The 24729-nt window shown below is 39.0% G+C and overlaps 1 protein-coding gene across 1 annotated transcript; it reads right to left on the reverse strand.

Moving 5' to 3' along the window:
• Positions 1-22146: 22146 nt before the first annotated feature.
• On the reverse strand, positions 22147-24149 carry LOC107832553 (tyrosine--tRNA ligase, chloroplastic/mitochondrial-like). The gene has a single exon (XM_016660419.2). The coding sequence runs from the start codon at positions 24054-24056 to the stop codon at positions 22488-22490; it is 1569 nt and encodes a 522-aa protein (XP_016515905.2). The 5' UTR covers positions 24057-24149; the 3' UTR covers positions 22147-22487.
• Between the last annotated feature and the right edge of the window lie 580 nt (positions 24150-24729).

The raw sequence follows: 24729 nt of genomic DNA on the forward strand, positions 1-24729 counted from the left end.
ACCCACAAAAGGTTCGATCAAAATATTTTTTCAATGATTCTAAGATGAGGGATCAAAATGAGGCGTGAGTGGAAAAAAAACCGGAATGAAACATGAAGCCTCCAAAAGCATGCTAGAAATAATGACAATGATAGGAGCATGGCATATTTTGTGTGATTCATATCTATAAAATGCTTAACCCTAACACGTTTGCTGTCTCAGCTCTTTTAAGTAGGCTTAAGGTGGTTGGTTTGTGGTGAAACTGGCAACACACCATTACTTCACTAGATCTAAGGGAGCGGTAGTGATGGCCAGCAATGATGAGATCGAGTTGATCAGTGACGACCCTCAAGGTCAATCAGTTGAACAGGAGTCGGAGGAAATAAGAAAATTGAGACAGCAATTGTCTGATGTGTATCAAGCTTGGGTGTCTGGTCAGCCTCCACCCCGTGGTCCCTCAGAGGAAACTTCCACCGTACCTCTGGCTACTCAACCACCGCCCCATGCAACGAGCGACCACATCCTACCACTAGGGTATGTGCCAAACTACAGCCTCCACGTTACTCCTGGTACGTCTAATGTGCGACCTCCAGTCACACCGGTCAGGAACACTCCTCTAGTCGTGTCTGGCGCGCCGGCATACACAATCCCGCCTCCACATCCTGTGACGAGGCCAATCAACGAGCCACCATCACATGCTTATGATGGCCAATACTACTCTCCAATACTCCTCAGTACGAGCCACCAGTGAAAAATGAAAAGCCTACCAAGACGGTTGAGTCGGATGAGATGGCCAGGAAAATGAAAAGTCTTAAACAGAACATAAAGAACATACAAGGATTAGGGGGTCACAAAAGCATTTTGTTCAGTGATTTATGCATGTTCCCTCACATCCATTTGCCACCAGGGTTCAAGACCCCAAAATTCGAGAAATATGATGGACACGGTGACCCTATCGCCCATTTGAAAAGGTACTGCAACCAACTGAGGGGTGCAGGTGGAAAAGAAGAATTGCTGATGGCTTATTTTGGAGAAAGTCTTGTGGGAGTAGCCTCCGAATGGTTCATTGACCAAGATATCTCTCACTGGCATATCTGGGATGACATGGCCCAAGCCTTTGTCAAACAATTTCAATACAACATAGATATTGCGCCGGATCGCAATTCCCTGTCCAATATGAAGAAAAAGCCGACTGAAAGCTTTAGGGAGTATGCAATCAAGTGGAGGGAGCAAGCAGCTAGAGTTAAGCCACCCATGGATAACCACGAGTTGATCACTGTTTTTCTGGAGGCCCAAGAGCCTGATTACTTTCAGAACATGATGTCCGCAATGGCTACCCTTTTGCAGAAGCGATCAAAATAGGAGAAATGGTCGAAAATGGCCTCAAGACTGGCAGAATTGTAAGTCAAGCTGCTCTCAAAGCCACCACCCAAGCTATCCAAAATGGGTCGGGAAGTTTGGCAAATAGAAAGAAGAGAGATGAAGGGTCCATGATGACTTCGGGATCCAGGGAAGTTCAAAGAGGGGCATCACACCCTTATGTGCAAGCTTAGCAGGGGCAATCCAGCTACCCTCAACATTACTATCCCCCGCCAATTCCTCAGTACTCCGTGGGACCGCCACAATATACAGTGTTTAATGCTCAATCATATGCTAGTCCTCCCAATCAACAGGTACGGGCACCAGCTCCAAGATTCCCCTGACCTCAGCAGCAAAATTTTCGGGCACCCTACAATGCTCGTCCTAGGCAGGATTATGGTCGATAGCAGAGGCCGGTGGAAAAATTTACTCCACTGGCTGAATCATACTATAGTCTGTTCCAGAAGTTGAAGCAGATGGGCGTGATTGGACCCATCGCTCCCCACCATATGCATACTGATTCGCACGGATTTCAAGCAAATGCTAGATGTGAATACCATTCAGGTGCTCTGGGGCATAGCACTGAAGACTGTTGGACCCTGAAAAGAGCCATAGAAAGACTCATTGTTGAAAAATTGATTGTAGTCACGAATGGCGAGGACCTCCTAATGTGACCAATAACCCATTGCCAGTACACAATGATGTTCATTTTTTGGGAATGATTGGACGAGATCATGTATGCAAGACGGTTGGTCGAGCAGAAATGACAGTGGTAACAATTCAAGAGGGAACCAAACTGGAAGTAAGTCCAAGCCTAGATGCACCGTTGGTTGTGAAAGGTGCCCAGAGCTCAGAGAGGGCAACTTTATTTGTTCCAAAAATCTCGAGGTTGGAGTTTCGCTCCAATGCTCCAAGCCTAAAGTTATATGTCCTTGGAGGTCACCCCATCACAAAGGAGAATCAGGGCGGTACTACGGGTATAATAGAGCCGATCATAATCAAGCCTGCCACACAACCCCGTATAACAAATATGAAAACCATCCCTTTGAACTACAACAAAACTGTAGTAACCTACAAAGGTAAAGAAATCATAGAAGAAGTGGGGGAAACTGGAGGTTTGACTCGATCAGGGAGGTGTTACTCTCCAGAAGAGTTGAGGAAGGCTAAGCAAATCAGAGAAGGCCAAATGCCAATAAAGAAACCAGTCACTGAAGAAGAGGCGGAGGAGTTTTTGAAAAAGATGAAAGTTCAGGATTACTCAATCATTGACCAGCTAAGAAAGACTCCTGCCCAAATCTCTCTGTTATCCCTGCTTATACACTCAGGAGAGCATGCCCGTATACTAATCAAAATCCTAAACGAGGCGCATGTCTCAGAGAATACAGCCGTGAATCAGTTAGAGAAGATGGCCAATAGATTTTTTGAGGTGAACAAAATCTCCTTTACTGATGATGAACTTCCTGAGGAGGGATCAGGTCACAATAAGGCTTTGCACTTGATTGTCAAATGTGAGGGGCATTATGTGAAGCGAGTCATGGTTGATGGAGGCTCGAGTGTAGATGTATGCCCCCTCTCTACCTTGCATAGTATGAAGATCAATACAGACAGGATCCGACCCAGCAATGTTCGCATCCGGGCTTTTGATGGCTCAGCGAGAGATACCATTGGGGAGATCAACCTCGCCATGACGATTGTGCCTGTTGATTTTGAAATTGTCTTCCAAGTAGTGGACATGGAAACTTCTTATAACTTTCTTCTTGGAAGGCCATGGATCTATACGGCCCAAGCTGTGCCATCCACCTTGCATCAGATGCTCAAATTCGAGCACGACATGCAAGAAATTATTGTTCACGGAGAAGACGAGTCATCCATTTATAAAGACCCGTTAATCCCATGTATTGAGGCCAAGGAAGGATGTGAGTCTATTGTCTATCAGGCTTTCGAAGTGGTTGTTGTGGACCATGTTGAGGAAGGAAAACTCATTCTACATCCGCGTCTCTCCGCCACATCTGTAATGGTGGCTGCACTTATGATGAGACAAGGTTATGAGCCAGGAAAAGGTTTGGGGGCATCATTGCAAGGAATTTCAGAACCCATTTTCCCATTCAGTAACAGAGGTACTTTTGGTTTAGGCTTCAGGACAACACAAGTATACGAAGACAAAGCCAAGCACCGCAAAAAGCACGGGTGGGTCTTGCAGCAACCTATCCCTCACAGTTTTTACACTTTTGTCGAGCCACGATTCAAATATGGCCAAAATGCCTCGGCGCATGCAAACATTGATGAAATTTTCCATGGCCTCAGCCAGATGTTTTCTGAAGTGAACATGATCCAGGCGGGTGAAGGCACTAGTCGTGCCGATATGCAACTAATTGGCCTAGAAACCATGCTCAATAACTGGGAAGCAACTCCTCTCCCCACAAGGAAGGAGTCTTGGTAGTTGACTTTTTGCAGCTTTTTTCTTTTGTACTTTGGGTTACTTTCAGGTTTATAATCCAAATATCTTAGTATGATTGTTTTATTTTGACGTTAACCCTTCTATCCTTTCAAAATTCAATGAAATGCAGTTTAGTTTCGTATTAAATTTTGTATATTTTCCTTTTCCTAATTCCTGCCATCTTATTTCCATTTCAGTTTTGTTAATGCCGGCTTTAATAACATGACATGCATGCGGAATTCACGCCCAGATCTCAAAAAGCTGTCTAATTTCGAAATAATGCATCAAGAGGTCGAATATGATGAAGATAAGGTTTTTGATGAAATAAAAAGAGAGTTGGAACAATTCGAAAACAAGCCTAGGCCCAACCTCAATGAAACTGAGCCAATTAATATCGGAGGTCATGAAGAAGTTAGAGAAACAAAGATAAGCATTCACACTGAACAAAAAACCAGAGATGTCTTGATTCAACTTTTATTTGAGTATAGAGATGTGTTTGCTTGGTCTTATGATGATATGCCGGGTTTAAGCGCCGATTTAGTTATTCATAAGCTTCGTACGTATCCTGATTTTTCCACCAGTTCAATAGAAGCAACGTAAATTTAAAACGGACATGAGTGATAAAATCAAAGAGGAAATAATGAAGCAATTGAGCGCCAATGTTGTCAGAGCTGTACGATACACCACCTGGGTGGCAAATGTTGTGCCCGTGCCAAAGAAAGATGAAAAAACTAGAGTCTGTGTTGACTACAGAGACCTGAACAAAGCAAGTCCGAAGGATAATTTTCCTTTGCCGAACATCCATATTCTTGTAGATAATTGCGCAAAGCATGAGATACAGTCGTTCGTGGATTGCTATGCTAGGTACCACCAAATTCTAATGGATGAGGGTAATGCAGAAAAGACCGCTTTCACCACTCCGTGGGGTACCTATTGTTACAGGGTCATGCCATTCGATTTAAAGAATGCAGGGGCAACTTGCATGAGGGCCATGACCACCATTTTTCACGACATGATGCACAAAGAAATTGAAGTATATGTCGATGATGTCATCATAAAATCAAAGACACAGGCTGACCACGTGAATGATTTGAAAAAGTTCTTCGAACGGCTTCGAAGGTATGACCTTAAGCTCAATCCAGCCAAATGTGTGTTTGGGGTTCCATCTGGGAAACTCCTCGGTTTTATAGTCAGTCGGAGAGGCATCGAATTGGATCCATCTAAGATAAAGTCCATTCGAGATCTGCCACCCCTGAAGAACAAAAAGGAGGTTATGAGTTTGCTCGGAAGGTTGAACTACATCAGTAGGTTCATTGCTCAGCTCACAACCACGTGCGAGCCCATATTTAAGTTACTGAAAAAGGATGTTGCAATCAAGTGGACAGACGATTGCCAAAATGCTTTTGACAGGATCAAAGATTATCTATCAAAATCCCTTGTACTGGTCCCACCTGAACCTGGTAGGCCTTTGTTTTTATATCTATCGGTGATGGATAATTCTTTTGGATGCGTTCTGGGGCAACATGATGTGACATGCAAAAAGGAACAAGCAATATATTATTTGAGCAAGAAGTTCACAAATTATGAAGTTAAGTACACCCTTTTAGAAAGGACATGTTGTGCTTTGCTCAGAAGTTGAGACATTATCTTTTGGCCTATACTACTTACCTCATATCCAGAATGGATCCTCTGAAGTATATTTTCCAAAAGCAAATGCCCACCGGCAGGCTCGCAAAATGGCAAATCCTGCTCACAGAGTTCGACATCGTCTATGTCACTCGCACTGCGATGAAAGCACAGGCTTTGGCCGATCATTTGGAAGAGAATCCAGTTGCTGATGAGTACAAGCCACTTACCATATACTTCCCAGACGAAGAGGTCAACTCAATAGAGGAAGTAGTTCCAGACGACAACCCTATATGGAAAATGTATTTTGATGGAGCTGTCAATAACAAAGGAGTTGGGATCGGGGCAATACTCATCTCACCTATTGGACAGTATTACCCTGCAACAGCCCGGCTTCGGTTCTTCTGTACCAATAATACGGCAGAATACGAAGCATGTATCATGGTTTTGAAAATGGCCCTCGATCTGGATGTGCATGAACTATTGGTTATGGGAGATTCTAACTTGCTTATCCGGCAAGCCCAAGGTGAATGGGAGACTCGAGACATCAAGATTATTCCATACAGACAATGTGTACAAGATTTGAGCAAAAGATTCAAATCCATCGAGTTCAGGTACATTCCCAGGTTTCACAATGAGCTAGCCAATGCTTTGGCTACTTTAGCCTCGATGCTCCCTTATCCGAGAAACACCCATATCGATCCACTAGAAATCCAAGTTCGGAATCAACACGGTTATTGCAATACAATTGAGACAGAACCAGATGGTGAACCATGATATCATGACATAAAACGATTCCTGAAAATGAGAGAATACCCAGAGCACGGCAAGGGATATCAAAAAAGAACTATAAGGAGGCTCGCCAGAGGTTTCTTCCTGAATGGGGAAATTTTGTACAAAAGGACCCCAGATTTGAACTTGTTAAGATGCGTAGATGCAACAGAAGCTGAGCGGATCATGAGTGAAGTGCATTCGGGGGTATGCGGACCTCACATGAATGGATATGTTTTGGCAAAGAAGATTCTGCGGGCAGGGTATTATTGGCTTACAATGGAGCGAGATTGCTTCAGTTTTGTTCGCAAGTGTCACTAATGCCAGATTCATGGTGACCTGATTCACTCGCCACCTTCAGAGTTGCATCCTATGTCCTCTCCTTGGCCTTTCGTTGTTTGGGGAATGGATGTTATTGGGCCAATTGAGCCAAAGGCTTCAAATGGGCATAGATTCATTTTGGTTGCAATTGATTACTTTACCAAGTGGGTGGAAGCCGTCACTTTCATAGCAGTCACCAAGAAAGCAGTGGTAGACTTTGCCGCTTTGGTATCCCAAATACCATTATCACTGAAAATGCAGCCAATCTCAATAGTCATTTGATGAAGGAGGTATGCGAGCAATTTAAAATTATGCATCACCATTCTACCTCTTACCGGCCAAAAGCCAATGGAGCCGTTGAAGCGGCGAACAAGAACATCAAGAAGATTCTTAGAAAAATGATCCAAGGCTCGAGACAATGGCATGAAAAGGTTCCTTTTGCTCTTCTGGGATACCGCACGACTGCTCGCACATCTATTGGTGCAACTCCTTATCTGTTGGTATATGGGACAGAAGCTGTAATACCGGCTGAAGTCGAAATTCCCTCTCTTCGGATCATTGTGGAGTCGGAGATTGAAGATGCAGAATGGGTAAAGACCCGATTAGAACAACTAATGTTGATTGATGAGAAACGGCTAGCAGCAGTGTGTTTTGGCCAGTTATACCAGCAAAGAATGGCACGTGCTTACAACAAGAAAGTGCGTCCAAGGTACTTCGAGGTAGGCCAACTCATTCTGAAATGCGTTCTTCCACACCAAGTAGAAGCTAAAGGAAAGTTTTCCCCAAACTAGAAAGGACCCTATATCATCAAGAAAGTGTTACCAAAAGGGGCCTTGCACTTGGTAGATGAAGAAGGACGGGTACCAGACATGACTATTAATGCAGATGCAGTCAAAAGATATTATGTCTGATATATACCCACGGTGGAAATTTCGCGCATGATTTTCTTAGATCGAGATGACGAAGGCTACCATTGCTCGCTATTCCAAGCAAGTGTCACCCTTTTGTTACCCCTTTTAAGATATTTTTTTCTTCTTCCTTGTTTTCCACTTTTTGGAACATGTGTACTTGCAAAAAAAAATGCTGAGTCATTGAACAAATTTTCTGAGTTTATTGAACTACGTCCGACCTGATTCCGAAAGGATACGTAAGCAGCCTTACCCTGGGTTCGGTCCCATTGCAACAAAAATCCATATTCCCAATATTCCAAAACTGGGGCAGAAGTTTGTTTTTATCTTATAGTTTTTCCTGTAGAAATAGTTCCAAAGGTTGTAATTCAGTTCAAGGTTCCTTTCGCCTTTTCCTGTTAAGAACTTCTGATCGATCTTTGAGAATACTTGAAGTCCCCATGCCAGGGGCATCAGCCAACCTTCCGCGTGTCGTATCTTAGTAAAAAAAAAAAACAATGAGAGAGTCTTATCGGTGAAAACCCGTATGGGCATTGTAAGGCGACGATGATTAGAGAAATGAGAGAGGTCAGTTAGTGAAAACCCGCAAAGGGCGCTACTAGCCGGATGAGGGTCTTCCATGCTCCGGCATGAGCACAACTAAGACAGTTTCAAGATTAAATATTTGCGACGTATTTTGAGAGTTAGACAGCTCAGACAGATCAGGCGTGCAGTCCAAAATACATGTCATGATTCATTGAAGTCGGCACATATCTCCAGATAAGTCTCCTTATTTCTCTCCCCGAAAGGGACACCTTTTATTTAGACACAATTCCTTTTTTATTTCCAATTGCTCTTCTATTATTTTCCATAATTTTTCTTAGATTCCCTTTCGGTCTAATCTTGCATCAAAAGCAAAGCAAAAATGGCTGCAAAAATGGCTACAGTTTTCCTGTAATACCGAGCATAATTTGGAGCATATACGGCATTTGACGAAGGCAGGAATCCATATGTGATCTCTTTTGATAAGGCGGACAAAGTGTCTCAAAGAAACTGAAAATGTCGCTTAAGCAAGACTTGCTTCATGGGAAAAGTTGATAAGCACTACAAACAGAAATTGGTTCTAGGTGAAAGACAACTAAGTTTGATTTTAAAGGAAAATTGCCTTGCCTTAGGGACAAGGATTAGCAGTACCATGGACATCCGGGTATGAAACAACCAGGGGCAACGTCAGAAAGACAATGTCTCTAGAAAGTGATACAGAGTATTCGGGAACCTCGGCATCACACTGACAAAATCAGTTCTTCGACAGCGGAGGGGTGAATTCAAACTACTAAGGGCATCAAGGCCACAAACCGACCACCACTTTAAAAACTCACGAATCTTTCTTTATTTGAAGCAGGATCAAAGCAGTGCAGAATTGCGATTCTTAAAGGACGAATGTCACCAGAGGTAAGTTTCGTCAAAATCTCCATTTTCCTTTATTTGCAGCATGCATCACTACTGTTCATACCTCCCATTTTTGTAGCTTAACCAAGGTAGAACCTTTTTCGCCTAGGGGGATCCGGCTTATAGTTCCGGGTAGAAGTACTCTTCGCTCTTGTTCTTTTTCGTAGCTTTTAACCCAGGTAGAACCATTTCGCCTAGGGGGATTCAGTTCATAGTTCCGGGTAGAAGTACTCTTCGCTCAGGATGTTTTACGTAGTTTAACTCAAGTAGAACCATTTCGCCTAGGGGGATCAGCTCATAGTTCTGGGTAGAAGTACTCTTCGCTCAGGTTACTTTTCGTAGCTTAACCCAGGTAGAACCTTTTCGCTTAGGGGGATCCAGTTCATAGTTCCGGGTAGAAGTACTCTTCGCTCATGATGTTTTTCGTAGCTTAACCCAGGTAGAACCTTTTCGTCTAGGGGGATCCAGTTCATAGTTCCAGGTAGAAGTACTCTTCGCTCAGGATGTTTTACGTAGCTTAACTCAGGTAGAACCATTTCGCCTAGAGGGATCCAGCTCATAGTTCCGGGTAGAAGTACTCTTCGCTCAGGTTATTTTCGTAGCTTAACCCAGGTAGAACCTTTTCGCCTAGGGGGATCCAGTTCATAGTTCCGGGTAGAAGTACTCTTCGCTCAGGATGTTTTACGTAGTTTAACCCAGGTAGAACCTTTTTCGCCTAGGGGGATCCAGCTTATAGTTCCGGGTAGAAGTACTTTTCGCCCAGGCTGTTTTAGGTAGCTTAACCCAGGTAGAACATTTTCGCCTAGGAGGGATTCAGCTCATAGTTCCGGGTAGAAGTACTCTTCGCTCAGGTTGCTTTTCGTAGCTTAACCCAGGTAGAACCTTTTCGCCTACGGGGATCAAGTTCATAGTTCCGGGTAGAAGTACTCTTCGCTCAGGTTGCTTTTCGTAGTTTAACCTAGGTAGAACCTTTTCGCCTAGGGGGATCCAGTTCATAGTTACGTGTATAAGTACTCTTCGCCCAGGTTGTTTTTCGTAGCTTAACCCAGTTAGAACCTTTTCGCCTAGGGGGATCCAGCTCATATTTCCAGGTAGAAGTACTCTTCGCCCAGGTTTGCTTAATTTGGTTTAATCCGGGTAGAAGTACTCTTTGTCCAGTCTTGTTTTTCATAGTTTAACCCAGGTAGAACTTTTTCGCCAAGGGGATTCAACATTCTTTTTCCCAGTAATATAGGGCGTCAACCCTTGGTTACATTTCCTTTTCAGTAATATAGGGCGTCAACCCTTGGTTACATTTCCTTTTCAGTAATACAGGGCGCCAACTCCTGGTTATATTTTCTTTTTAGTAATACAGGGCGCTAACCCCTGGTTACATTTTCTTTTTAGTAATACAGGGCGCCAACCCCTGGTTACATTTCCTTCTCAGTTCTACAGGGCACCAATCCCTGGTTATATTTCCTTTTCAGTAATACAGGGCACCAACCCCTGGTTACATTTCCTTTTCAGTATAAGGTACACCAATCCCCGATCTCCTTACCAGTATAGGCTACACCAATCCCTAGCTGTGTTATCCAACATAGGATACTTCATTCCCTAGTTGATTTGAGCTTAAATTCATGGTACACCACACCCTGATATCATTGCCAATATAGGGTATCCCATTACTTTGCCACATTTTCCCAACATAAGGTACACCAATATTTAGTTGAGACATTCTTTTGGGATCATGACCTTTTCAGGATACACCATTCCCGTTATTTATTTATTTATTTGCTTTCAATAAAGAAGTAGTTTAGAATTTTGTTACAATAACTCACGAAATTTTCCTAGTGAAAACTGGGGCAGAAAAATTTCGTTCATTTTTTTGTTGTGATGTCTGAGCAGGTTTTACCTCGAGGCACAAGGTTCGAGATGAACAAAAAAAAAAGTCTCAATCCAAAATAAAGAAAAGAAAAGGAAAAGAAAGGGAATCCACATGCAGAAGCAGATGGAAAGGATACGGACTATTCAAGACATGACTGAAGTTACGAGCTTCATATTTCCCGTTTTGCTCAGAAGAAGCCGTAGAAGAATGAACTAGCACTTACAACTAGCAAGCATCAAGGTTCAGATCAGAGCTTGCATGAACAACCAGTCAAGATTCAAGATCAAGCTTCAAAATACTTATAGATAGGAATATTATAACTCATAGTTGATAGGCTTGTTTAGTTTCTTTCAATTTTGATGTAATAGCAAGACCACAGACCGGAGCCTCGACGGAACATCACTCGACTCTCCAACTCATCATTCCATCACTTTCCTTGAACTACACGCGACCTGATTCCCTTATAACCCGAGATATGTAGGCTGTCCAAAATCAGGACTCGGTTGCACCTTTTTCTTTTATTTTCTTCCTCTTTTGAGTAATGGATATGGTCAAAATTTAGTCACACGGCTCACTTTATCTTTGCCTGAAAACTTTTAATGTTTTCAAGCAAAGAGGGGCATGCTGTGAGTACCTAATTTTTTACCGTGCTTGAATATATCCCGCTCACATCTTCTCAGGCGCGTCCCCACTCTACTTTCCTTTGTCCCCCATACTTGTCCCCCACGCTTGTCTCCCTACACTTTGTTCCTCATTCCACTCTCCATTGTTCCCCACTCTGTGTCCCCCATGCTTGTCCCCTATCATAAACCCCATACCCATTTTTAGCTATTAAAAGACACATATAACACACACAAAGAAAAGGAGGAGAACATCACAGAACCCTCCCCCGCTTTGAAAAATCTAGCAACGCCTGTCTCCTCCCAGAGTTTCATCCATTTTATTTCTCTGAAGAACACACACCTCACCCAAAAAATTAAAACAAAAAATAAAATAAAAACTGCCGCCTCCTTCAAGGACTCAAATCCTCTCCGCCAAAGCAGCGACCACCATCGCAGTCCTCTATCACTTTCTTTGCCAAAGCTTTAATAAATTACAAAGCAGAGATGGATTAAACATTGAGGATAAGTTTCGGGTTAGATCTAACTCCGATCAAGGTTGCCGTTGAGGTCTTGAGTTGCCGGTTCCGTCCGGATTCACCGGCAAAAGCTTCGGTAAGAGGTTCACTCTTGTTCGAATTTTGAAAGAAGCAGTCAAGCAATTGTAAAGGTTCATTCTCTTCTACTCTTAAATAAATTTCGTAACTTCGACTAACCTTAACGGTGTTTCATTGAGTTACCTGTTTAATTATGTTAATGTGAGATGAACGAAACTACGTTGGCCACGTTAATTTTGATAGTTTCTGTTTTCATTAATGTGTTAATGAGGGTTCTGTTTCGATGAAATTTAGTACTAAAACTTGGTAAGGTTTGCTACTTAAAACTTTAGTTTCATATGTTTACTTGCATTAAACATGGATTTCACGTTGATATTTTCTTATTCTGATTTAAAAAGTTGATCTCCAAAAGTTTGCTCTTGATGTTGTTTCTTTTAATCTTTTCTATAATGCACATGTGAGGCCCATTACCATTCTTTTGTGCTGATTAGTGTAGTTAAATAGCTTTTTTTTGGTGTAAAGGAAAAGCAAAGCAGCTTTAACTTTGATAAGGATACTGTAATCTTACTGATTTATCTTTGTTAATTTTACTTGTTAAATGCTCTATATTTCTCTACACATCCTAAAGCTGCTACATTTTTGTTTCTTTATGTTTTTTTTAAGCTAGGGATAATGTTGTGTTCTTACAACGCTTGATACGGTTTAGGTACTTTAGGCGTGATTTAATAATAAATCACCGTGACCATGGGTACGGTTTTCGTGGCATGGTCACGATCAATAAATCCAAATTCGGGTGTGCATTTCATGTGCCCCGAACGTAACTTCTAATAGTAATAAAAATAAATATGTCGTAAATCGCGGGTGCATTTCATGTGGCGCGGTTTGCAATGTGAACCAAAATGACAAGTGTACGACATCGTGACTTGTTCCAGAAATAATTCCATAAATATTAAATGCGGTTCAAAAGTAAAAAATACACAATAGGTTTCAAACATGCAATAAATCAGATAATTAAGCCAAATATAGTCAAATAAAGCGACCGTGCTAGAACCACGGGACTCGGAGAATGCCTCACACCTTCTCTCTGGTCAACAGAATTCCTTACTTGGACTTTATTTTCGTAGACCAATAATAATAGAGTCAAACCTTCATTTGACTAGGGATTCAAATAAAAAGTGACTTGGAACACCCCCAAAACTCAATTCCAAGTGGCGACTCTGTAAGTAAAATAATCTCTATTCAAGTTTGTCACTTTAATTGGAGAAACTCTTTAACCCACCATCCATAACACACATTCATGTCTTTTCGGGGGGGCGTAAAAGGGGTGTGACACTTCCGTTTGGGTCGATTTTTCCCAAAAAAAAAATCAAACCAAGTAAGTCGACTTTTCAAATATTGGAACCAAATCAAACCAATTATGTCGATTTTTTATCGATTCGGTTTTTGTTGGTTTTTCGATTTTTCGGTTATTTATCGGGGGGTTTTCTTAAATATGAAACACACACTACCAAATGCATATTCCGGCGATTATATTTTCAACGTAACACTATTAAATCAATTGTTATTTGAGAAATCTATCATTTACCAAGATATATTGATCATAATTGAATCAAATTGTGATGAATAATATAAGTACTCAATTAAAAAATTGATTATTTTTAACATGAAATAAATTCTTGTACTTAGCAAAAGAAAACAACCAATCAAACCAGAATGTAAAGGCAAAGAATTAGATTATTATAATAGCAAAGAACTAGACTAAAAATATAAATGACTAATATGTACCATAAAATTTTAGAAACTTTATATAAATTTTAGAAACTTCATATAAAAATATACATACATATAGGTATAATAATAAATTTAAATAGTTACTTTTATAGTCGGTTTGGTTCGGGGGGTTTTCGGTTATTTATTTATTAAAACCAAAACCAAACCAAATTTGATCGATTTTTAAAATTCAAAACCAAAGTCAAACCAAACCTAAGAAATATCGATTTTTTTGGTCGATTTGGTTCGTTTTTCGGTTTGATTCGATTTTTCGAGTTTTTATGAACACCCCTACTTGTGAAATATATACTACTAATCTCAAAGGGTGAATTACACTAAACATCCATGTAATATGATACAGTACTTCTTATATTTTAAGATCAAATATTTAATTAAGCACCAACAAAGTGTATTTTCTGTAATTTGGTCTTCTATTGTTGGCAGTACAATTAAAGCGACTCATTCTACCGCAGTTGATATAAGGGCAGTTTGCTGCACTAAGTCTTCATGGTATGTGTAGGGTCCGGAAAAGGGCCAGACCACAAGATCTATTGTACGCAATCTTACCCTGCATTTTTGCAAGAGGTTATTTCCACGGCTCGAACCTGTGACTAGACAACAACTTTACCAGTTACGCTAAGGTTCCCCTTCAAAATATTTTCAACCCGCAGGCAGGGGCGGAACTACAATAGTGGGTGCGGGTTCGGGCGAACCCAGTGACTTTCCCCGAAATCCTGTATTTGTATTGAAATATTTACTAACTCTATATAAATATATACTGCCGAATCCAGTACCAAAAGAGGTCTTGGTTCAATGGTAAGGGTTGTGGATCCGCTGAAAGCAGTGTTTTATTTTAAAATTTAGAACCCACACACTTAAATCCCTAGCTCCGCCTCTGCCAGGTGGTTACATCACAAGTGATTCATGACATTCGGAGTCCACTCGTTGCAGAACAAGCTTTCTTTTTGGACCTGAAAATAGAGTAAATTAACCGGTAGAACAAATGATATATAACAAGTGTAAAAAGTTAGGTTACATAATTTAATGTGGGATTAGCATAAGTAGGGTTTCTAAATCGATACGTTATTAATAATAATTTACGTACGTGTTATAATCTCATAAAAAAAAAATCAAACTCGTACATAAGGAATCAAGCTCTCTCCAAGAATGTAAAATGTTGAAAATATACGTAATTTAAGAAATGAAAAGAACTCAAAGTATTACTGTAGAAATTTTAGATGATCACTTCATGTATTCATAGGAAAGAGAAAATAACTTTTTCACTTGTTTTACTAAGTGGGCGTTGGAACATAAGAATTGTAAAATTCAGAAAAAAATTAAAAATAAATTCAAGTAAAAATGATATTTGAAAATTAGAGTTAGTATTTGGACACGAATACAATTTGAAGTTGTTTTTTATTTTGTTTTATTGATTTGAAGTGAAAATTTTGAAAAATAGTTTTTTGTACTTTTTAAAATTTTCGAAAAATTCGAAAATTCAACTTCAAGTGAAATTTTCATGACTAAATACTGAATCCGAAAAAAGATGAATTTTCCGGGGAAAAGGTGATTTTTTTTTATAGCCAAAAGGGCCCTTTGTGCTCTCTCGATATACTCTTTTTTTCTTCAATATTTTATAATCATGTTTACTTCATCAACGTCTTATGATCTATATATGCACTCGCAAAATGTGTGTTCTGACAAGATTAAGAACTCAAACCTTATGTATCTAAGTTGTTGAATGAGTAGTTAACTCACAGAAAAAGAAGCGTCTAATTAGATCAGAAACTAAGAATGCATCTATAAGAAGAAACTATCCATATGACTCCATGCACCCCATTTCTCTTAATTACCTGTCTAGTTTCCAAAGGAAAGGCAAAAAAAATAACCAACAGCTAGCTCTCCTGTTAATTTCTGAAAATGATGGAATTGCTTCTTGTAGTATTACTATTGTTACAAAATTTTGTAACCACACCAAGTTCCCCATACCATCATGAGAGACTAGTCATAAAAATGATTCACACACTTGAAGATGGTGTGAGAATAATGAATGAGAGATGAGAGACTCGCATTTCACATCTTATGGAAAAAGATGGCGATAAATTTCAGATATACCTCTCAGTTTCTCGTTCCATTAAAGATTGGTACGCCCCCCGTACCACAAATTCTTACCATGGACACTGGTAGTTTGTTACTTTGGGTTCATCATATGTTGAAGATGTGTATTGTGGGACATCTGTTTGTGATCTTATGATTCTTAAAGGCAAATGTGGTGTCTCCACGAGGAGATGTGAGTATACTTATTCTTATGCAACAGGTACGTACGTCTAGGGGACATCTTGCTTCTCAAGTTGTGGCATTTGAGTTAAGCAATGGAACACAAGTGATTTTCAAGCGTCTTATTTTTGGATGCTCGTCAATTTTTTCTCAAGGTGCAGATCAGTGTAGGGGACAAGTTTCTTGACATTGATCACCAAGGTGGAATGCTTGGGCCACTTCGAGTTATTTGCCTGAGATAGATTACAACAAACTGAAGGAAGAAATTAAATCTGTGATTGGTACGACTTTGGAAGAATTTATAAGCACAAGGCCAGAAGAGCTTTGTTACTATGGAATTGTCACTCGGGATCTTAAAGGACTTCCAACAATAGCATATCATTTTTCTGAAAATGCTAAAATGGAGTTTAGTACTGACAATTTATTTCGACAAGATCGCGTTGATCATTTCTGCTTGTCTATACAAATTTCTGAAAGTAAGAAGATGCCTTTTAGCATACTTGGAGTTTGGGCACAACAATATTTCTATATCAGCTTTGACTTTAACACAATGAGGATGTCCTTCAGTAGGATAGATTGTGACCGTCTGTTTGATTGATCATTACATTGTGATTTTTCTGATGTTTCTACTTCAATAATATAAGTCTTAATATTCTCAACATCTTTGCCTTTTATAGTGCTTTAAACATGTTCAGTTGCTCAGATATATATTCAACTTTTCAATTAGCATGAGAAACAAAAGCACATACTCGAATTAAGATGTCTACTGTTGAAAATGTGGGGGGACAATTCTAATCCAAATTAAGATATGCAAATAAAACGCACTTCTAGGAGATGGTATTCTTGGTTTTAACTTACAAACAGTAATTTTGGGTATCGTTAATATGCTATTATACTGGAAGAACAATACAAACTCCTGTTTATAAGCTTGATACAACACTCAACAACAAGTGAAATAAGTAAATCAGTCTAGATAAAAAAGCAGGCCGGTGCACTAAGCTCCCCGCTGTGTAGTGCAGAGCCACATTTGTCCGTTAATTGACACTCCTTCACTGGAAAATTGTACTGTGTAGATAGGTAAATATACTATATGTTGGATCCTGCTGGCTTCTTTGTATGTTTACGAGTTTATATTTTTAATCCTCTTGGTGAAAATCTTGATTCCGACACAGCCACCAAAACGGTAATACTGAGGGATTTGCACAAATGAATTTTCCTGAGGACAGTGAAGTGCAGGCAAAACTCTATAAACAAGGAGGAAAATTGAAGTAGTACATTTACCACATTGAAATACACCACCCTCTACAGCAACTTCATTCTTGGGGTTGCAAATAGAGATTATCGCGAGAGAAAAAGATTTTAACCAAACCTTTTGCCCATCTGAGAACTTAGATAAGCGTACCTGTCAGATTAATTGAGGTTGTCCCTCTAGAAGAATATCCTGTTGTGACACAATAAACTGATCTCCAAGACTCCAACCCTATTATGGGAGTATATAATATAACCTGTCACAACATCTATAAACTGATCTCCAACCCCTATTACTTATATAATATAATCTGTCACAACATCTTTTGCAGTCGAAACATATATTCCCCATTTGGTTTCGTCCTCATAATAGCAACTTATGAAATCCATGGTCTCAGCGAGTTATGAAGAGTTCAGTAGCTCATACTGTACGTACAGCAAGAGAACTTGCTGGCCTTCTCAGGCAACATTTGCCTCGCAACTCATGCAGCAGCCTTCCTTGGTTCCTCCAAATTCAGCTACACCTTATTGAATCTGGCAAGGCATTTAAATCCTCACGTTGAATTCATCATATATCTCTTCACCCTTCTTCTTGATGGATTATTATAAGCAGCGGTAGCAATCCCAGTATCAAAATCACATGTAATTTAGATAATTAGCATATATGAGGTTTCACGGGTTACCTCTTGAAGCGTGAATAAATAAAATCTCTTCTATCACGTGAGCCTTCAGTTCCATAACGTCTTAATGGAATCTCCATCACCCGCACAATTATGATCCTCGAACGTTCCACGGTCTTCTACTGTGTTACCCAAATAATACCCGGAAATAACAATTTCGTGTGGGCAAAATTTCTAGGAAAACATGGCTGAAAATTTCGGCCAACGTGACTCTCTCCTCTATGGGGAAAACCTTATGTATTTATAGCACAAGTTTTAAGGGTTAAAATCCTTTTCCAAAACCTGTTGGGTTTTCCTTTCCACCAGAAAAATGATTCCTTTATTTCCTTTTATTTAGGCACTGCAGAGACCACTAAATTTAATTAACAAGGCTTCGAATTATGGAATTAATTTCTAATTTTCGAAATTAATATCCACCATAATTAATTACGAATTATCTATCTATATCGATATTATATTAAAAGCACGAACGTCCTTAACGAAATGTCATTCGCCTTTTTTACCCTTTGAAATTAGATTTCACATTAGACAAAATAGTCATTTAAATTATTTTACTAATATTTTGGATTTTGAAATCAACTAAATTTTAATTATTATATCCTTATTGAATTAGATCCTATAATTTAGGAGTTAAAATTCACTTTAATTTACCTCAAATAAGGAAAAGAGCCCCTTTGTTTTACAACAATATTATTCATATATTCTACGTTAGTCTATGTACTCCTTTTACGTAGTTACGATAAATCTGGTAACTAAGTATAAAAATAATATGCTTTATAATATTACAACACATATTATATTTATGATATCTGTTTTTATATTTAATATTATTACTGAATCATAGTTAATTAATATATATTTTCACCTTTTTTGTCACTTAATCATGATAAATTAGTATAGTTTAATCTTTGTATATTGACAGATGATTTTTTCTTTTTCAAAATATTTACCGCGATTGAGAACTTCTTTGTGGAACTATTTGTCCTTATTGAATTCAATATTCTTCATTTTCAGGACTTGCACTTTAATTTTATAATTCAAACATAATTTTAAATAAAATATTTATATAATTTTTAAAACTTTTTACTCATTTAGACAAGGTACACGCGTAACACGCATACTATTGACTAGTTCCACAAAAATTCGTAATTGCACAACTTATTACCACAAAAATTCGTAGTTCCACAAAAACTTTATACAAATGATTTGGAATAAAGAGGCCATGAGTGAAAAAGATGCTCAATAGGGAAAAGGAAAAGCCACAGCAAATTTAGAGAACACAAACAGCAGTACTAGATCTGGCTGATATCCACATTCGTCCAGCCAAACTTTGAGAAATTCCCCAGGGCAACTGGCACATGGCTATAAACTCGGTGGATAATAGGCCCGCCCCTCAAACTTCTATGTGCAAATACACGAATCTTGGAAAGCAGTTACAAATAACTGTTCAATAATGAAGCACATCAGAGATCAAAAGGGCCACATAGTCATTCCTTTACACGTTGTAAAGTTACTCCACATCAGCATATAAAGATTTATGATATACATTCAGCACACTGGTACTTCTATAAAGGTGCCTTTAACCCCCTTGCGTGGTAGTACAAAAACTCATGTATAAATTGCAACATAACACTGACAAAGGAAGCCCCATTGAGTTATGACTTAGAATGACAAAATCAAAGCTAATCACTTAGAATGATATAAGCAACAACATACCCAGTATTATCTCACACCATGGGGTTTGGGGAGGGTAGTGTGTACGCAGACCTTATCCCAACCTTGTGAGGATAGAGAGGCTGTTTCCAATAAGCCATCGGCTCAGGAAAGTATAAGCACCGCATTAATGAAAATATAGACAAGAACGGACAGTACCAAAAAGCCATTAGAAGCAGAATAAAAACAACAAGATAGTAAGGTGATCAACAATGGAAGAAACAACGGTTAGTCATAAAAACCTACTACCAACAGAAAGCGAGAATGCATGCCAATACTACTGTTATGAACATCCTAAACTACCTACTCTACTACTCTAATCCTCAATCTCCATACCTTCCTATCAAGGATCATGTTCTCGGTTAGATGAAGTTGCGCCATATCTTGCCTAATCATCTTTCCCCACCTCTTCTTTGGCCTACCTCTACCTCTCCGTAGGTCATCCAATGTCAGCCTCTATATATATACAAATATGTTACCTTCTCAAAGAAAAACATATTGCTAACTTACTCAAATAAGTACATGAAAGAAAGAATGTTACAAATAGATGATATTGTGACCAATGAAGCAATTGAGCCATTGCATTGGCTAACTTGTTAAACAAAAGTACATGTACAAATCAGAACTGTCAAAAATAGACTGATTAGCAGGCCAACTGCAATCCGGCAGTCGCGCATATTGGCACTTGCTCACCAAGAAAGAAACGAGGAGGATAAGAGAAAGACATAATTATGGAATATGCGTTCCAAACTTTTAATAGTGGTAACCTACTCGGTTTTACTGTCGAACATTATATTTTCTAATTTTTATTTAGAGAATTGATCGCAATTGTAACATAATAGGGTTTGGTAGAAATTGCCACATTGAAACACCCTGACACAACTACACTCCAGACACGAGATCCACAAATGCTGATCTTAGTGATAGAGCAGCATATCCAGGATCTTGAAGGCCAATCACTATCGCATTAAGAATATTGCATAAGTTAATAAAACAGAAACTGAATACAATTTACCTTTCTCAAAAGAAAATAAAAAGAAACTGAATACAATTTCCATTGTCAAATTACCTGTAGATTTTCTTTTTTGTTTTTTTGATAAGTCAAACATACCATTACTATACACCAAGTTGGTGTCAGAAGTATATATGACTCAAACCAATTGATCCACTGGAATCTCTCTAATTTTCCAGCTATCTATACAATTTAATATCTAGAAAAATTTGCACTGTCATATTCCATGTAGATTTTTAATTTTTGGACCAAGTCAAACATTTCATTACTATATACCAAGTTGGTGTCAGAGTATATACAAATTTGTTTGTATGACTCAATCCGAGTCATCCACTGGCATCTCACAAATATGACAGCTACCTATACTACAAGTATCCTTGCTTTGCACCGAAAACATTGTCGCGTAGAATTGACTGTTTGTACATTTTCTTATTGCTGCATAATAGCTAAAGCATGCAGATAATGCATACCTGCCATATATTCTCACTTATTACTATCCAATATCATTAAAATATAAATGCTCTTTCATTCTGTTTGTTAGCAAAATCTAACAAAAATCATAAAGTTCGAGAAGTAGGATATGCATAAAAAGAGTCTTTCACGAATTGAGTGGAATTGAAACAATTCCAAAACCCCAACTATCAACAACAAGAACCATAAAGGTTTTCAGAACCTTTCAGAATCATCTCAAATAAGACATCTTTAGAATTTGATGTGATGTTCAGTACACACAAGATCAAGCAGGATATAAGATATTGAGACCATGAGACAAATTGCAAGAAAGAAGTTAGTTCGGATATACCTGGATACAGATGATCGCAGCTAATCTAGTCTTAGCATAGGGTGTCTTGCAAGTAACCCTCCCTGATCCATTACTGTCACTGTTTTCTGAATCAGATGATAGTGTTAGAGATTTATCATCCTCCAACTGCAAGTTTTTCAGATTTTTATTTCGCCAGTGTGGAGGCCTATATCGGCCCGCTTGTGATTTTGTTGATTCTGCCAAATCTGGCTTCATGCTAACAGAAGTAATCTGCTTCTTATCAGCAATGGCAAACATATCGTGTGATTTATTAGTAAGGCCATAATGAATAAAATTCTTCAAGGCCACAATAAGACCTGCCACATGGCCAGGGTCGAAGCTACAGTGTAGCAAGGGTGGTCAACTGACCACCCTTCGTCCGAAAATGTCGGAAAATTAACACTGTGTATATAGGTAAAATTTTGGATTTACATGCATTTAATACATATTGAACACCCTTGCAACAATGAAGAGTAATAGCTCAGTGGCAAAGGGTGGTCAAGAGGGCCTCATGGGCGCGGGTTCGAGCTTCACTCTCCACAATTTTTATTTTTCTTATTCAAGTTTGAACACCCTTGAAATATTTTCTAGCTTCGCCATTAATTCTGTGATACAACTTGCTCCAAAGATCATGTCAAATAAAGGATAGATAGTAAAATTGAATGCATAAAGCTGGAGGAAGACCGAAGAAGTCCCTATAGTTTAAGCATAAATAAAGAGTCCTTCTACCTGCAATGGGACATCATGCTCGTCAAAAGAGAAAGAAGAAAAAGAAAAAGAAAATGCAAGCAGGAGTTTGTGGATACAACTTTATCAGACATCCATAAACTCCAAAGTAGTTCTTAAAATTTGCATAGCTCATCTTGTTCTCCCACCTAGACAATTATTGTTCTGAGAAGTACAAAAAAAATGCCAATACGACAGTGAAGGGAAATAATTTCAACATCTTCTTTTAATCGGGTAAATAATTTTAATATTAAAATGTACATCTTCCTGCTTTACTTCCTTTCAACCCTTGGCTGCTTTCCTCTCTTCCTATCATTTGCATACCAGGTAAAATTTTGTGCGTTGTCAACTCAGAAAGCTGAATTTGAAATTCCAAATAAAAATGCAATCAAATATTAGACCAAAGCAAGTCACGATATTCTTACGACCATCTTATTCTTTTTCCCAGCAGATAAAAGGATAACTTTGTCATCGACAATGTCATCCGCCTCAATCTTCTTACTCTCACCATCAACTTTGGCATTGTTCAAGTAAAGCCCTCCTTGCTTAAGCATTCGTCGAGCAGCTGATTTGCTCTCAAGCAAACCACTGGAAACATAAAGATCCAAAATCGGTATGTTCAACACCTGATCATAATTCATGGAGCAAGACGGAACATCAGCTGCAATACCCTCAATCGTTTTCCAATCCAATTTGGTATCAGCATTTCCAGGCTTCAATGCCTCTGTAGCCTTAAGAGCCTCTTCCAATCCCTCTTGTCCATGAACAAACCGTGTAACCTCTTCAGCCAGCCTACGTTGAGCTGTGTTAGGAACATATCCCGGTTTTCCCATATCCCTCTCCACCTCTGCAATCTCTTCAATGTTCAGAAAAGTAAGAATCTTGAGAAACCTCACTACATCATCATCAGGGACTGTAAAGAAATATTGATAGAACTTATACGGCGACAAAAGTGAAGGGGCTAGCCAAATTGCACCATCTTCTGATTTTCCAAACTTTGTACCATCACTCTTGAGAAGCAAAGGAAAAGTAAGCCCAAAAACAACAGGAACACTGCCAACAACAGTTCCATTTTCGGAAGATTTTCCGATAAGCCTACGGATAAGATCAGTACCAGCAGTAATATTACCCCATTGATCACTACCACCAATTTGCACACTGACATCTTCTTTTTCATACAAATGCACAAAATCATAACCTTGTAAAAGCTGATATGTAAACTCAGCGTAACTCATCCCTTGCTCCGCATTCTCCAACCTTTTCTTCACACTTTCCTTAGACATCATAGTCCCAACTCTTGCATACCTCCCTACATTCCTCAGAAAATCCAAAAACTTTACATCCTTCCACCAATCATAATTATTCAAAATTTTCACCTCTCCAGCATTTTCACAAACATCTGGTGAACCAAACAAAATCTTCTTAATTATCCCCCCAATTCCAGATATATTCTTCTCAAGTGTTACTAAATCAAGCTCGGGTCGCTCCAAACTCTTCCCGGACGGGTCACCGATCCGACCCGTAGCGCCACCAATTAGCGCAACAGCATTATGCCCACAACGCAAAAACCAAGAGAGAACAATTATGCCCAAAAGGTTCCCAAGGTGTAAGCTTTCCGCAGTCGGGTCAAACCCGCAATACACTTTCAACGGACCAAAGTTCGAGTCGGAGCAAACGGAGCGAAGATAGTCGCTGGTCACTGATTCCAGTAACCCTCTTTCTTCAAGAATTTGTAGAACATTGGGTCGGGTATTATTATTCGGATTTTGCCATTTTTCGGGTCGTGGATTGTCTTCTTGGGATGTCAATTGGGTAGACGAATAGCAAAAGGGGCGATGGGAAAATTTGTGGTTATTGGGGAGAAAAAGACAAGTGGGTAGTGAGAGTTTTGTAAAGAAAGAGGGAGCGAAAGGACTTTGAGTAGTAGTCTTGAAAAGAAAAGCTCGGAGGCTAGAGTTAATGGCGCCGGCGGCAGCCATTTTCCGTTTAGTTGTTTTGCTGTTTTGTCTGCTTGGGTTGAGAGAGTTTAACTGGAAAAGAGTTCTTGGAAGGCCATCGTGTGCGTATGTTCCTTTGGGACATCCGATAAAATTGTCTCAATTTATTTTGCAGTCTTCACTATTAATTTCTAAATTTTTTAAATTAAAAATTTATACAAAAAAATTACAACAACAACAAACTAATAAAATTACACAAATAGGATTGGAATGGTAGAGTGTACGCAGGATTTGAGCATTACGGGGGCACTATTATATTAAGCATACGAATTACTGGCCAATAGCGGATCCATAATTTTCGTTAAGGGTTTCCAAATATATAAAAGTAAATATATCAGAAAATTAAGGGGAGTCAATACATAGTATAAATATATAATTTATTTTTTTACCTGTACACACTGTATTTTTCCCGCGAACTTCCTATAAGGTGGCTCCGCCACTGTTACTGGCGATAAAGTTCGGCGCGCAACTCTTCAAAAACTTAATGAGTATGATAAATTATCAGCAAAATACAAACTTTAATTTTATTAAATATTATTACTTATATTCATAAATACTATATTGTTACGAAGTGGACAACAAAGTTATCCCAAGACCAAAATTCATATGTAAGAAATAAATATTATTATACTATACACTTTATTAATAAAAACAG

Source organism: Nicotiana tabacum, chromosome 9 (assembly GCF_000715075.1).
Source record: "Nicotiana tabacum cultivar K326 chromosome 9, ASM71507v2, whole genome shotgun sequence".
Taxonomy (NCBI): Eukaryota; Viridiplantae; Streptophyta; class Magnoliopsida; order Solanales; family Solanaceae; genus Nicotiana; species Nicotiana tabacum.